Source organism: Choristoneura fumiferana, chromosome 27 (genome assembly GCF_025370935.1).
Source record: "Choristoneura fumiferana chromosome 27, NRCan_CFum_1, whole genome shotgun sequence".
Taxonomy (NCBI): Eukaryota; Metazoa; Arthropoda; class Insecta; order Lepidoptera; family Tortricidae; genus Choristoneura; species Choristoneura fumiferana.
The window spans coordinates 7409137-7426038 of record NC_133498.1 but is presented as its reverse complement, the minus strand read 5'-3'; the positions used below and the strand labels follow the sequence as shown (position 1 = coordinate 7426038).

Sequence of the window (16902 nt, the reverse complement as noted above, 5' to 3'; positions counted from 1 at the left end):
TATATACTACTAATTTACAACTATACCTAATAAAAATAAATACGTAAGTACGAGTACGCGACCGTAAGATCAAAACGTACGGCACCGACGGCAGCGCAGCCTTGACTAAAGAAAACTTAATCCTCCTTAAATTATCAGTGTATGCGTGCGGCGGGTGCGTGCGTACCAGCGCCAACCGGCGCGCACACATATAAGCCGCGCGATGTACTTTTGTTTGTAGTGAACCTACTTCTCCTCTTTTACTATGATAAAATCGCGGAGTGAGCCGCGCCTGATTCGGGTAGATACGAGGTTGAGAAAGTACATGGACAAATACATATTATATAGCGGGTACACATGCGTTGAAAAATTCGTACGTAGTACAAATGAAATAAATAGCAAGAGATGTCATGGATTTTATTCTTAAAAACATTGATCCTCATTAATTGAGAAAGATCAGAGCCATAGTGAAAATCTTATCACTAAAATCAAAGCTGACGATTAGAAATAGCTTCATGCCGTCTTAACTCAACTGTTGTAAATTACGTCCGTGCTATTTTTGAAATATACAACGACAACCTTTTACTAACACAATTCTTGTTACCATGGCAATGCAATAAATAAACGTCTTAGAGTTTGGCTTGAAATAGTACATTGTGTCTTAAGGGCGGTAAATAAGGAATTACGAACGAGAGTCTATTAGAAGCCCGAAGTCGAAGACTGAGGGCTTTAATGAGTCGATGTTCGTAATTCTAGTACCGCCCGTACGACATATAATGTTTTTCATCACATTTGCGAGTAAAATTTTATATTTCTAAAAGAAAAAATATAATTCTTCCGAATATTGGCGATACCTTAGGCTGCGCTCTTGGTAGCGCCGCCCTCCCCCTCCTCCTCCCGCAGCATGCGCCGCAACGTGCGTGTGCATGTTGTCCTGCAGCAGCGCGCGCAGCGCCATTAGTACGGGCACTGACTCATTTACCGACCTTGGGCTTCATGACAAGAAAATGTGTACGCGCAATGACTCATTTACCAACCACGGGTTTCATGAGTAGCACATTAAGGTCGAGGGTTTTATTTGGGGAGTTGCAACCAAGGTAGCCTTCATCTTTCGACACTGTTTACGAGCAAGTGTGATGAAAAAAAAATTACGGTAACAATTTGAAAGGACAACGTTTTCTCGCACAACGCCATCTATTGATTGCAAACGAAGTTAACACGTCATCTTGAGAGCCGAGGTACGGTACCACCGTTCTTGGACAGTGCCCTCTATTCTTGTTTAAACTTAAAATATTATCCCACGGGAACGCATTACCTGGATGGATATCAAGTATCTTATGTCTCAATGCGGATCTTTGTCTATCTGTACGCCAAGTTTCATGTAAATCCATTCAGCCGTTATTGCATGATTGAGTAACAAACATCCAAACATCTTAACAAACTTTCACATTTATAATATTAGTAGGATAGTAGGATGAACGATGAAGAATGGTTCAAATTCCTCTTCAGCTACTTTAGTCCTTTTTCTTGACAGCATTATCAATATTAATCGCGTCTTCGTGCATTTCACATTTGTGCATAACCCAGCTTTACATTCGCGTTCATTTAGCTTCGTGTTATCTATTTGTACTTATTATTGTTGTCTTGTGTTGAGAATAAATGTATTTTCTTTCTTTCTTTACATTGTTTGTTTTCCTTCACCGAAAGGCTCATGGTACAATTAATAAATTCGAATTGAGTTTTAAGTACTTAGATCGTCTTTCAATTTTAACGAAATATAATACTTTTACTCAATAATACTTATTTTCGCCATGGCTAAGATTATATTCTTTGAACTCAACACTTGTTAAGCCATGTTCAACGATTGTCTAAGCAATTATAGCAACATGGTAATTGTTTATTTTTAATAGTAACCGCATATACAAATGTAAGTCTGGTAACTAAAAAAATCCAACGTTCACATACTGACTTGAATACAAAATTTCAAGAACTTGTCGGCTGCCTGTCCACTGAAAGGAGGGAGGCAGCATGCAGTGAGCGATAAAAATCCACCAATAAAATTTCATAAAATCTCCGCTCTTCTTCGGTGGACAGGGAGTTGGTAATTAGGTTAAAAATTCATAGAAAACCGGAAGCGGAGCGCAAGCGGAGATGCTCCGCGAATGTAAAAAAATACATACAGTCGAACATAGCACCTCCTACGTTTTTGAAGTCGGTTAGAAACAGTCAGCAACTCCGCTCTGCATCACGTTCTCCCTTTCTGTCTATGGACAGCGGGGCTATTACGAATTTCGAAAATCGAAGTTCGTGTCATTCCGTCTCTCACTCCCGTATTAAATAAAAATAGCGTCAGTAGGACGTTAAGATACGAAGGTCGAATTTTGCACTTCGTAGTAGGGCCTCTGACACAGCGGGTGACACTATTTACCGGCCGTACAATACCGACATGGAAATACTGACATGATATTTCGTGTACACGCCCATAGAAACTTGTCAGTTTCACACCAGTTTGTATGAGCGTGTACACGAAATATCTGGTCGGTATTATCCGTGCTGGTAAACAGTGTCACCCGCACAGCCCGCAGCTCCGCTTCGCACCCCCTCGCTCCAGTGGACAGGCCTAACGCATATACATAAAAAAAACTCGCTACTCTAAAATAAATCAGACTTCTAGCATCATAAAATAAGTATGCTCGACATGCTATGCCAAACAAACTGACAGTCTATCATTTGAGCGATCTAAACACCTCGAAAATATGTATTGTATAAGTCAATACCTTGTCTGCAACCTTTATAAAAGAGTCCGGTGGGTAGGATACTTCAAATACCATTCAAAAGCAAGGTTGAAAATTATCTAAATAATTATCCTGTTATTATACACACACATACAAACAAACATCACGCCTGTACTCCCAAATGGGGTAGCAGAGCACACGAAACGTTACGGCTTCGGAGCCACTTTTAGCAATTTTAGGTTTTAAGTTTGACAAAAACGGTACAATAGTGACAGGTTGCTCGAGCCGCATTCTGTGCAATGCACTATTATTAAGGTATAGGTAGAGTCATTCACGATGACGCGTGCCGTAGTTCTTATTACAATGTCATTAATGTCTAATTTTTTCAAAAACACGCGTCTGCGTGGATGGCACTAGGTATAATAGAGTTCATGTTTCGATATTTTTGATCACCTTGGCCGCTCCGAAATGTCTGATGGCGGCTAAACATTTAACTCGAGCGGTATTTCTTAAATGGTATTTGAAATTTGAAATTTGTTTACAAAAATCCAGTTCTTAGCATTTACCGTCTACCATAACTATAATTGGCGTCGTCCCAAAACTCATCGTCACTATCCGAATCGTCTTTATTGTAACTCTTTATTATTTCCGCCATATTGTTAACTACTACTTCCTCTTCATCTGAAGACATGTCTAATGAGTCTACATCATACACTATCCACTTCCCAACGCAACTTTTCCTCGTCAAACTGAGCCAATTTAGCTGAGCCAGCTTTACAAGTTTCACTAGAAGATACTGGCCTTTATTTGAATGACTGCACTTATTTTTATCTATCACTCCGTATAGTTCGAAGTTAAAGCTATAAGAAGTATCATTAACATTGGCTGAAAAATCGATCGCCCTTTCAAGAAAGTTTATTTCATATTTTTCGACTCCTATTAACATGATCTTCAAAGTTACATCGAGTTTATTTTGCTTCCATAGTATTTTTGGTTTCCTGCCTTGGCTCACTTCTTTTAGTAGCTCCGATTTCGTGTTTTGGCTCTCTGCGGATGATAAATCATCGGAGTCTAATTCCTGTATCTTGGGAGGAGCTATGACTTCATAATCACTCAACATTGGTTCATTACTGACTTTTTCAACTTTGTCGTTGGGAGAATCAGCTGATTTTGATTTGGGCTTTGTTGTTTTTATTATGATCTTATTCGAGTCTGTAGGTTTAACATCAGCTGATTTAGAATTGGCGGATTTTGATTCAGGCTTTGTTTTATAATCATTTGTAGGTGCACCCTTAAAAGCATTCATGATTTCCTGTGGCATGTTGAAACTCCACCTATCGCTATCTGAATCATCATCAGCCATTAATGGTACTGATCTGAGAAGCTGGTTTGACTTTTTATTATCTTTTGTTACAGGAGTCTCTTCGTCAACATTACTCCACTCGTCTTCAATCTTGGAACTTTTAGTTGCTTCCGTAAAATCAAGATTATCAAGAATATTCATTTCATCTTCAATTGGAGCAGCTAGATTCAGCTTAATCATTAGGTTATTATAGACAACGTTTTCTTCGTCATTAGTATCTATAAGCACGACGGCGTATTTGGTACCTCCTGTGTAATCTGCTTTGTCTGACGAGAAATGTTTGACGTAAAGTTCTTGCAGGATTTCCCTATCGCATCTGTCACATAGCCAGTTTGTACTAAAGTCTGTCCAGTTATCTCCCACAGGTCGAACGCCTATCAATCGACATTCTATGGCCTGGAACGGCAAACGGGTGATGAATTTATCAGGGATCTCTATCAAATGCTTCAAAGGGACTTCTCTCCAGTCGCCATAGTCGACAAAGAAAATTTTAGCTTTATTTCCCGAAATTAAATCAACTCTGGCTCTTTCAAAACATTCGTTATCTGGAAACTTAGCTAGCACTATGTCATTTTCTTTGACATTGAGCAAAGGACCAGGTTTTTCTTCAAGATATTTGTCAATGTCTTTATTGAGACCTACCATGGTGTCTTCAAATTTAGCTAAACGTACGAAGAACGAGCTTGGATCAATGGCAGAAGTAAAATAGACTAATGACAGATCTTCGCGATTTAAATGTGCCCATTGAGCTTTTGGGACCTCTTTAAGCGGTTTCACCTCTTCTAATTCTTCAAAATCTGTATTGTCTGTACTTGCTTCGGCATCAAAAAGCAAGCTGCTCTTTGTCATCTTTATGTGATCAGGGAAAGGCACAGAATGCGGCTCGAGCATCTCCTTAAAGTTGTTCTTCACAACTATTTCATTGAGCGACGACAAATCTTGGCACACGTAGATGTTGTCTACGAATATTTGATTGCCCACAGTCATTACTACTTTGCCACGCATGTACACATCCTCGTTAATGTCCACAGCTTTCGTGAGTTGGTATTTAGCAAGGTCTGAGAACGTGATATCTTTGTCTTTCGGCACGAGACCGGCTAACCTTACTTGTACTACGTATGTTTCAATGTCTTTCAGTTCCTTTGGCAAATGGTAGAGATATATATCTCTTGATGTTTCCAGCTTCTCTTCATCGATCAGCTTGATTAAGACGTGGTTGGGGTTGCCTGTTCTGTATTTGTTTATTATGTCAACCACTTGACATCTGACAAAGAAATTCTCTTTGATTGACACGGCGCAGACATCACCGATTTTCGGAATGCCATGAAGTTTCCTGTTCGCATCCTGACTAAAGTACATTCCCATCTTCAAAGAGAGCGTGCTGTATGTTTGTAAATATTTCCGGGTTCCGCCTTTCTTGATATTGGAAAGCAACCGAGCAGAGTACAAAACTGCTGTTTGGTAGTGCAGTATCTTGAATGTAATAGTTCCATCTGTGGGCATCCACTCCTTTGGCTCATCATGTGTTTCTGAGAAAGTGTGTCGCTCTCTGCAATACCAAAAGTCTGGGCACTCTCCTAAAGCCAATAGGTTCCCACAGATAGGGACGAGGTCGGCAGCCTTCACCGAGTCTTTGCAAGTCAAAATCTTCTGGCAAACTGCATTCAACATATTTGGGAATTCATTGGTGCATCGTTTCACGAAATTGCATATTTTCGGCAGCTGTTCTGCGTTGTTGTCTTCTAGAATAATCTTGATAGAAACGCTTTCGTTTTCAGTTTTGAAAATGGACGGGTAATGGTCATTAAGTGCAGAAAAACGTTTACAGAACATGGAGAAGAGTTCTGGCATGGAATAGTGGAGCAAATAATGCGCGTCTGTAATATTCATGTGATTCAAGTTTCCATCGCAACACACAAGGATCGGGCCCGACAGTGGGTCAGCGTAGTCATTCCAAGCCGTGTTTAAGCTCCTTAGGTCTTCAACAGTCATTTCGCTATTACAAGCGAACACTGTGTATTTCTGCTGCGTCAGAACTCTTTCCAATTCATCTACTTCTTCATCCTTTCGACAAACAACAAGAGTTTTCTTGCTTCTATCATTGTTCTTTATAAATTCAAGCGCTTTAGTATTCTTGTTTCCTGCCATCACAAAATCAACGGTGGTGTTAGCTTTGGAGTAAAGCACACATTCCTGAAAAGCCCCTATGCAGATGACAGTATTAGGAGCTCTTTTGGCAAGAGGTTCCATGAAATCACACCAAACTCTTGAAGCCAAAACATATTGGACTTTGACTTCTTTGTTCACTCTAGTTTTTAACATCTCTTTGACTTTAGCCAATATCACTCTGATCTCGTTTTGGTATACCTCGTCCATTCTTTCACAGTCGTCTAGCACGAAGGTGGTGAGGCGTCGCAAATCTACACCGAAATCCGTTTGCACTAACAACCTGACCAGAACACACGGCGTGCAAATGAAGAGGTCGCAACCATTCAGCAAAGACATTGTTATATTAAGTAAGTCCATACCCGCATAGCATGAGAAAACTTTCTCTTTATGACTGAGAAGCATTTTACTTTTATATTCAATTTCTGATACAGATTTAGCTGTGGCACAAACTATGATACATGTTGGTCCTACACTGTTGACTATATCATTATCACCATCTGATACAAGTCGACACACTGAAGGCAAGTAGCCCATGGTTTTACCACAACCCTTTGGACCTATCAGCATCACACTGAGCCCTCTAAGAATACTAAACCACGACACAGACTGCATGGTCATTGGTTGCTGCACCTTCATGTTTTTAAGTGCATTATGAATGTTCAAATTAAAGGGTATGTCGCTCAAATTTGATTTAGGCTCTATACGAGCATTGTTTTTAGTATGCACCATCAATACAGGGTTGACTAACTTATCTACAAACACTGATAAATTCGGATCTACATTTTTAAAGGGATTAACATTGTTCGTTTTATTAACTAAATGTTTGTTAGCATCGTTTTTTGGAGTAATTACAGTAGCCACATTATTTTCCTTGTATTGTTTAACGATTTCACTTACATCGTCATCAGAGTCTTCTTTCTTACCATCACTGCTCAATGTGTCCTTTGCTGTGGTATTTGAAGCTGAACTGGCACTGTCTTGTCTCTTTCTTTCATTACAAATCCTCAATTTTTTTTGTAACATCTTGTATTTTTTGAGCAAGCTATGACTCTCACTTGAAGAGTCATCTACTTTCGTTGTTAAATCAATTTTAATTGGTTCTTTAGCAGCAACACTGGGCTCTGGCATCTGCACATCTTCAAGTTTACCATTTTCTTTGTTATTCACGTATTTCTTCAAAACCTCTTGGTTTGTAATGTGTATATTAACATCCGAATCTACTTCTCCAAACATGTCATCCTTGGTCTCAAGTACTTCATCTTCTGTGTCTATTTTTGGTATTTCAACTGGTTCCTGTACTAGTGGGACCACTTTGTAAGATAACTTCATTCTGTTTACGCCTGGCGGACTGTAGGCAACACATTTTTGTGTTAATGAGTCATAGACGGGCAACTTGTACTTTGAAGATTCTGAAAATCAAAAGGTATATTTTATTAGATAATATGTTAAATGTCTCAGTGCCTTAAGACGAGTCTTTAACCAATGTATGTTGCCAGTGATGACGTATGGATTAATGGATAAGAGACGTGGTGCTTCACTGCAGGTCTTATAAATAGGCTCAGAGTTGCTCAGCGAGCTATGGAGAGAGCTATGTTTGGGGTTTCTCTACGGGATCGAATCAGAAATTAGAAGATACGTAAAAGAACAAGGGTCACTGGCATAGCCAAGCAAATCAGCTTGTTGAAGTGGCAATGGGCAGGCCATATAGCACGCAGAACAGATGGTCGCTGGGGCCGAAAGGTTCTCGGGTGGAGGCCGCGGATTGGCAACTGCAGCGTAGGACGTCCACCAACGAGACTGACGGATGAATCGGTTAAGGTCGTGGTTTCACGGTGGACGCAAGCCGCTTCCAACTGAGGCAACTGGAGGTCTATGGGGGAGGCCTATGTCCAACAGTGGACGTCCTATTTATGACTGATATGATGATGATGTCAAATGAACAACTAACACTTTGCGCTAGGCTTCCATTCATCAAGTAAACAAGCACTCAGGACAGGTTTTTAGGAACTTTAACCTCAAAATAAGTGAATTAACGGATGAAGTGTGGTTGAAAAATAAAAACTACTGAACAAATATTAAGTTTTACCTTCATGATACAAAAGTAGAAGTTAAGAGAAAGACTGACAGACTGACTTCCGACAAACCAATGCACAGCCCAAGCTATTAAGCCAAGAAGCATACAATTATTATTAGACAGCCGGTGAAATAACTGGCACTTGAGGTATCCCATCTTAGGCCTCTAGGTTGGCAACGCATCTGCTATACCCCTGGTGTTGCAGATGTTTATGGGCGGTGGTGATCTCTTACCATCAGGAGACCCGCTTGCTGGTTTAAAGTAGTTGTAGTCGAATAAAAAAAAATATATGCCTAGCTTTCTTGATTGGGTAGGCGTAGGCGAGCATGAAGAATTTTTGGAAATTCAACCCTTTAAGGTTTAAGTTTAAGGGTTGAAAAAAAAGTTCTATGAAACTGAAGCTACAGCTTTTAAAATTTTAATCAGAAAAAGGGGGTTAAATTTTGATCAAATTCAAATTCAAGTACCAAAAAATTTGCATTATTCATCATTTATTTAAGAAAATCTACACTTAAGAGGGGTGAAATGGCGGATGAAGTATGGAAACTCGAAATCCTGAAAAGCTACATTGGAGGAAACTATCTTATATCAGGGTGGAACTTTTTCATTATCAATTTCGTTAGGGTTTCTTTGCAAGATGTATGGAATGTCAATATAACATTATCAGTAGCACAAATGTTCTATCCTGTTATGCAATTCATTATCTTTTACTGGACATGTCATATAATAAATTATACCTATGACATTTATTCTCGTTGAAATGAGATATGAAGAATTGTGAACCACAACAGGACTGATCGATGCGAGTCATAAAATTAAAAAAGCTAAATGGAATTGGGCCTGCCAGGTCATGCGAGGCCCAGATAAATAGAGTAAACTTGTAACCACATGGTACCCAAAAGATGAGAAAAGGAATAAGGGTAGGCAATTTTGTCGCTGGGAAGATGAAATAGCCGGAGTGGCTGGCAGAACATGGGCTAGAGTAGCTGCATGCACTCTCGCTAGGATTAGAGACTGTTGGGGGAGGCCGCTGCCAACAAGCGCACAGATGCTGAAGACTGAATAAAAAAAGTAGATATTTAATTAAAATGTGTTTTGTATGGAACAGAACAGACGCATAGGCCTGATGATTGCCTTCAAATAGCGAACCTACTGTGTTAAAAATAAAGTTGTGTTAAGAGCCGACCAACGCCAATCACTGCTATTTTTAAAGAGACGTGGTATAAAATTGGTGTATTTCGTGGCAATAAAAAAAATATTACGATAATCTTGATCGTATTCCTGAGTTAGTCGTTGCTTTCAAAACACGATTAAACTCATTTGGCTCGATAGATTTTATTGCCAAAGTGAGCTCTTACTTTGATTTAGAAACCAAAAATACTCCGTTATTTATAAAGACATTATAATCAAATTACTAAGTCTGATTTACAAACAAAACGTAATAATAATATCTGTTGTGTTATTTCTTAAATCTAAATCGTAATTTCTTTGCATTTATTTTATTTGCAAATTTGTGATGAGCAAAGACTTACGCCACGCCGACGACATATTGCTTCTCTGTCACTTCAACGCAGAGAAACAGTGAGCGCTTAGGTGCTCTGCCTGATTGACCTGCGTCGCTTTTCTCCACAAAATTCATTTACGAAAAAAAACTTTTACATTTACACTTCTTTCATAACACTCAATGTATGAGTAAGGAAATTATTATTAAATTACGTTATCACTGTATTTTGGGTATTTAAGGTGTTTTAGGATAGTCAACACCGGAAAATAAATTAAATAACGCACAAAAAAACAAGAAGCACTCAGTATTCGTACAATGACAGACAAGATGTCAGAAGATGTCAGAAGTTGTAAAGTAAGTTTGTTGTTTATTACAAGAATTAGGTAAGGGTAGAAAAATTGGTAAGTAGTCTAAATAGTTTTATTGGCTCCATATTTTGTCTATTACTTATAAACTGATAACTACCATAGTAGGAATATAGGACATGTGTTCAAACTTAATACGTGTCATAGTACGGTACGAGTATATACCCAACGAAGACCAAAAACTGCCTCTCCGGGGAAAAACTCGCGTATAAGTCAATTTTGGCATAGTTGTAAAGCCCGTTCCACACTTAGCCCGCGGATCGCGCGCAATGGCTGCGAAGGGGCGCGAACGCTAAGTGTAGAGCCGTTTCGCATATTCTTCGCGGTTTCGCGCTTTGTTCTCCAATTTTGGTCGGTTTTTTGTCCCGCGTCAAAGGGAGCGCGAAGCGCGAACGCGACGCGAACGTGCATATGACTCCACACTCGCAGTCCGCGACCGAGTGTTTGGACCTGCACCGTCGTTGTGAAATTGGTGAAAAATCGATTACGATGGATACTTGTCATCCACCACAAAACATAAGTAATCTACATAAAATTCTCTATAAAAAAAATTCTAAACATTTTTTTAAGTATGGCGATGGATGGATGTTTGTTACTCTTTCACGTAGAAACTACTGAACGGATTTGCATGAAATTTGCCATACAGGTAATAAATACCCTGGATTAACATATGTTCTACAGTAAAAAAAACGCACTGAGGTCTCTCAACCAGATGATGATACATCTACACTACACAAGCACTATTTTAGTACAGTAAGTACCTACATTATTTTGAGACACCCACTAAATAACATGACTTATATAAAACAAATATTTACTTTATTAATCGTTGGGCAAAGTAACTTATTGATTGAATTTTATAACGGGCAAAGTTATTTAGACAACATTGCCCACATGCGTTATAATAGTAGAAAAAGTTCTCACTTACAGGTTCAAATACTGCACTTTGTGCTTTTTGTATTAGTGTTAATAAAATATCCTTCTTTCTTTCTTTATACGTAATTTCTCCACTCTTGGAACTCCAGTTTTATAAATCTAAAGTACAATTAAAATAGTGAATAATTTATTAATTCAGACAAACTGATTGCATTTAGTCGTTAGGTAACAGTTCAGTTCATAGTTTGGTTTTTCTAGTAAGCCGTCCCTTTTATCAAATGGGCACAGTTTTTTCTGCGAGTACTCGTATCTCCAAGAATATTTATGTTGAGTATGAATATCCTACTTGTGTCAGTTCTTGACTTTTGTTTTTTTTAATGTATTTATTATCAGTATGTAATCAAGCGATTTGTTTCAAATTTTAAAGTTGTTCTTTATATAGATTTACATCGCGACTCAAAAAACTAATACTAGTTATCATATTAATTAAAAAAAAATACCAAATAAAAAGACACATTTCTTTTATTTGGTTTTGAAGTAGTGACACCTCTAACTTTATTTCTAAGAATTAACCATACATTGATCTACTACTTGCCTAAATATCAAAGTTTTGTAGGTGGTACTTCCTATTAAAAATAAGGGACATACGTGGCCTAGTTCTGTATTCAATCGGTGTTTTTAGTGTCATATACACACTGTTGTTGTTATAATTTGTTATTGGTTATTAGCGTTTAACTCATAAATATGATAAAATTATTAGAAAACTCAAACATAATATAGAGGTGTTTGTATACATACGACATTGATAGAACACTGATTGAATACAAATTGCTGATCTTTGACAGGAAGTAACGCCTGGAAAATTTTGATATTTAGGCAAGCAGGCGAGAAAAAATCTAGAAGTTGACACCTCTGTCATGCTGAGGATGCTGGTCTCTTTTTCTGGTTTTTCTGTGCATCTATATTTCAGTTTGTATTTTCCTACCGACTATGGCCTTGTTGTAACAGGATCATAGCGGGTAATATTTGGAATTGGAACTAATATTGACACAAAAGTACATTGTGCATTAAGGGCTGTAAAAAGGGGATTATTAACGAGAGTCTATTAGAAGCCTGATGCCGAAACTGCCCGTGATATGGAAAAATAAAATTATTTTGTATCTAAACACTCACAGAATATAAAAGTACAGAAGATTCTCTTTTTGATGTTGACGAAAGCCGCCATTTTATATGCCTACGTAATTTTAACTGACTTCAGAAAAAAGGAGGAGGTTATCAATTCGGTTGTATTTTTTATGTTGGTTCTGAATTTTGGGCAAAAAACCGTCAACTTTGCCTTAGGGCCATTTTCTTATAAAATCGATTGTCACGAATGAGTATTTTTTGTTCAATAAAGGGTTTATATAACTCTCTATTGTACATAAAACATATAAAAATAACAGTTATCAGAGTAAAGTACAATGTTTATTTTGTGTTTATTAAAATTTAAGTTTGTAAACGTAAGTGCTTTATAAAATTATAAACGTGGGTAATTTTACTCAATATAATGTCCACCTGTGATTGAAAAAATTGCCCGCCAGGCAATGTTATATCCTTTGAATGTTTTATCCGACTGTACGAAGCAAATTTTAATGAGGTTTTTGGTTTTCAAATAAAAAATCGATATCTGCAAATGGATCCATATTTTAGTGTATACCTACCTAAATGAGTATAGGTATTATAAGTTATCTTCAGTTTTGTCTACATTTTGAGAAATATATCTTGCTTAATTTTTAATAATTTTTAATATTTTGATATAGGTATTGCAAGAAATTACTAATACACTTTTAGAAATGTAGGTGTATTTCATAGGCCATAGTTAAATTAAAGTGTACCTAAGAAAATAAAATTTAGGTGAACTTTACTATTGTGATAATCATCATCATAACCATCATCATGTCACCCGAAAGACGTCCACTGCTGGGCATACTCGTATAGGCCTCTCCCAAGGCTCTCCACTCAGACCGGAGTACAATAAAGAGTCATTGTACTGTATCGGAATGCAGCTTTGAAAATACTCATAATAACCGAATTTTCTCATTTTTCGTAATTTTGGCGATTTTCAAGTTAATAAAAACGAATTACCTAAGTACCTAAGTACATAAAATTGAATCAGTTTGAACGTGGAAAATTGTAACGTCATAGCCTTGTCATAGCAGTCAGTCTATGACGTATTCAATACAAACTCCATAACAAACGATCGTTTTGACATTTCTGAAAAACTTTAGCGGTACCGTATTTCGCGGCGCTGCGCGCGAAAACGCGTTGTTGTCACATAACGCCTACGAACAAATCGCGGTTGCACGCGATCTATCTCAGAGAGGTCGCGCGGGGTTGACTCTTAAATACTTGTGATGTTTACATATCATTTAATAATATTATAAATCTGTTTAAAAAAATATACCTTGTTGAGTTTCTTGCTGGATACTTCTCAACAGAGGTTTTTCCAAACTGGTGGTACATTTTTTTGACATTCATAAGTGCTTGTTATAGCCTAAATTGAATAAAGATATTTTAACTTTGACTTTGACTTCAATGATGATGATGTATTTGTATCAGAAAAGAAAAAGAGGCTTAATAATAATAATAACAATAATACATTTATTGTTTATTCAAAATCGACTTTTAAAGGATTAAAATAAAGAATGGAAAGTTAAATGGTGTGTTTCAGAGATTGGTTGGATGGTAATGCACAGGTGAAATTGGTGCAAAAGTATTACAAATTGCAGGATATGTAAAACTATTATATATTAGTGTTGTATGTGTAAACAAAATAATAAGAGAAACAGAATGCTGGAAGCACATTAATATTTAGAGAAAATTTATGGGGAAAGCAAATTAGATAGGATAGGAAAAAAAATGGGTTTCACACAATGAGTTTCTTGACAGGTGGAATATTGGGACTTTTATGATTGGAGGCTTAAAATATATTTAATATTTTGTTTGGGTCACCAGCTCAAGAAGTTAAGAACCGCTGTCCTACGCCTATGTCGCCCACGCCTTCGGCTGCCTCTAACCTTGTTACTATGTGATCAAGAGGACTCAACCATTTTGCAGAATAAAAGATTTTAGTTCATTAAAAACGAACACTCACTCTTTTTCTGATTAACATTCTTTCTCCTTGCATGATATACAGCTTCACCTTGGTTCACTGAACTTGGAATGTCATGGTAGACGACAGGCATTTCCATTGATTCATCTGTGTCAAGTTTGCTAGGATTATCTTCATCTCTCACAGGCTCCTCAAAGTCATCATACCTTTTGATGGCTTTTGTATCAGCTCTATCAATTTCTGGAATGTAGCTAGCATTTCTGACATTAACTTCCACTTTATCAAACATCTGTCTGTTATCCCTCATTTTTGAACTCAATGTTGCCCTACCAACAGATTCTTCTTCTAAATCTTTACATAGCTCCAGATCTTTGAATTTTTTGTCTAATACTTTCATTAAATCTTCTCCTGTGATTAACTTTTTAAAGTTACGGTTATGCCTGTCCAAGTTATCGGAAGTAAGAGCTTCCAGCTTTTTAGCAGCTTGGTACACTGTAGTTTGTTTTTGAAGTGCCACTTCTGAGGCGTTATCGTCTATAGCTGCAGTAATTATTTTGATCACTTCATCGAGTGTGTTTTTTGATAGTCTCTTTGAAATAAGGCCCCCACTTAGTTCTTGGTGGAAAGCTGCTTCATCATAAATAGCGAAACTAGACCTTTTTAGATAGTCTGAGAGCTTCCGGAACTTTCCATCAGCTTTTCTTATCAAAATTTCACCATACTTGTGTATGTTGGAATCAAAGATTGAAGACCTGAAGAATATTAGTAAAGTTAATAATCAACATAATAATTAACATATTCAAAGTCCATTAATTAAGTGTCTTTGCTAAACAGATAATTTACATTGGTTTAAAACAGGGAGGTTGATTTCAGGGCCATTCCACTATTTTACCGACACTTTAGACGTCTCCTGCATTACCAAAATTGTTTGAAAAATGTTGCGGACAGATTAATGTGGGTAAAAAAGTTGATTGGCCTTTCAGCATCCAAACAAACAAAAAGAACATGTTATTTGGAAACAGTGGTGAAGCTACCGGAGGGCTAGACTACAAACTATAAATGACAAATCTGGAGTATGTCGAATTTGGAACATGACAAATACGGAACAAATGATTTTAAATAGTTTATTACAAATTGGGTCGGTAGTTAAATATCAATACGAGCACCAAACCAACTATTTTCTTCAAATTGAGAAAATCATTACAATTGGTAGTTTTAAAAAAGTGAGCCCAGATTTCGTCATTTGGCAAGTCTTTTGGAAGGACATCAAAAACAGTTCCCAGGCATGTGCATTCTGAATAAAGGCCGGCAATGTTAACCGCAGCTTCAATTTTTAATATGGAAGGCAATCTGCTCTCATAGTCGAAATCCGCGACATTGAAGTGTAATTCTTGGACACGGGACAAGACACGTAATTCCGGGACAATCCCAGATGTCCGGGCCATCTGGCAACCCTAGTTGGGACCCTAGTTTATTTTTTGCTGTTGGTTAGGTTAGGAAATATAATTAATACCTACACAGAAATCAAATCTATCCCATATCAGGGTGTCTGATGTTATCAATCTAAAAGTTTACTAACTCAAGTGATTTGCATTATTAGATAAATTCAATGTAATTATTTACTATGAAATTGCTATGAAAATGTACTATTCCAATGTTTATTTATCAGAGTGATAAGAAACAGTTGTGTGCGTGATTAGGTTTTTACCTTCGATCTATGTGGGTTGGCAAAAATCGACATTCCGTCGCCTCAAGAAGGACTTTCTTCATAACCAATGTTGCCGCCGGTTGCCAAGTATCGCATCGGCTCGTGATCACAGACTCTGAGTCGATATCAGGAACCACATCTAACGGTAAAACACCATACACACCAATCTGTTCCAAAGAAAACCCGGTAGGCGACCGGTCACGTACTTTTACCCAAATTAAATGAGGGTTGAGATAATGGAGAATCTCCACATGGTACCAATCAGGTTCCATGGTCGGTACAGCGCAGTTTTGGAACACTTAGTACTAAGTATGCCTAATACATTTAGCTGAAGAAGCAGGAACTTGAGAGGTGACAAAAAAACTTGAAAATTCTTTCTACGAAACCCCGCGAGAGCCGGTGAAATGAAAAAAAACACAGGAAAAAAAACAAACCACAGATAACGATATCACACGACCGGCATTCACGGCAATGCCACATGAAAAAAAATAGAATAGAGTTGTCTCTCTTTGAAATTATAATTACCGGTTTTTTGGAAAACCGACCTTTTGTTGATTATTTAATATGTCTTATGTGATTAATAGATGAACACTGAGTATTTTAAACGTAGTAAGAGTAAACTACAATAATATAATATATTTATGATTTAAAACAATGAATCAACCAAAGTAGTCATTACTTGTGATGAAACAATTTTAACACGCGAGAAGAAACACCCATTTTGATTATCATGAACGCAGTTATTTATATGTCAACGTCAAAATAATGACAAGTCGGCAGTGAATTCGTGGCCGGAGAAAATAATTGCTGAAAAAAATATTATAAAGTCGTAAATTTAATTATAACTTGCTTGCATATTTACCACCATTTCGCTTCAGACAACACCTGTGACTTAGGTCAGTAGTATTTTGTTAAATACCTGCCGCATTCGTCTTCGAAATGCTTTATTTTGTATGTTTGTATTTATGTTTTCATGAAAACTTATGAATCATTTCGAGAAATGCCGATGTGTTGTCTTGTCTAAGTTTCGTCTTTTGA

At 37.3% G+C, this 16902-nt stretch overlaps 1 protein-coding gene across 2 annotated transcripts; it reads right to left on the bottom strand.

The window, feature by feature from the left end:
- Nucleotides 1–347: 347 nt before the first annotated feature.
- On the bottom strand, nt 348–16347 carry LOC141443627 (putative ATP-dependent RNA helicase TDRD12). 2 transcript variants are annotated; one of them, XM_074108967.1, is made up of 3 exons: nt 15865–16347; nt 14199–14908; nt 348–7655 (listed from the first exon to the last, which is right to left on the bottom strand). In XM_074108967.1, the coding sequence occupies exons 1-3, from the start codon at nt 16134–16136 to the stop codon at nt 3277–3279; spliced, it is 5361 nt and encodes a 1786-aa protein (XP_073965068.1). In that variant the 5' UTR covers nt 16137–16347; the 3' UTR covers nt 348–3276. The 2 variants fall into 2 exon arrangements, with proteins under 2 accessions (XP_073965068.1, XP_073965070.1); XM_074108969.1 differs by lacking the exons at nt 14199–14908; nt 15865–16347 and adding an exon at nt 9853–11535.
- Nucleotides 16348–16902: the final 555 nt, after the last annotated feature.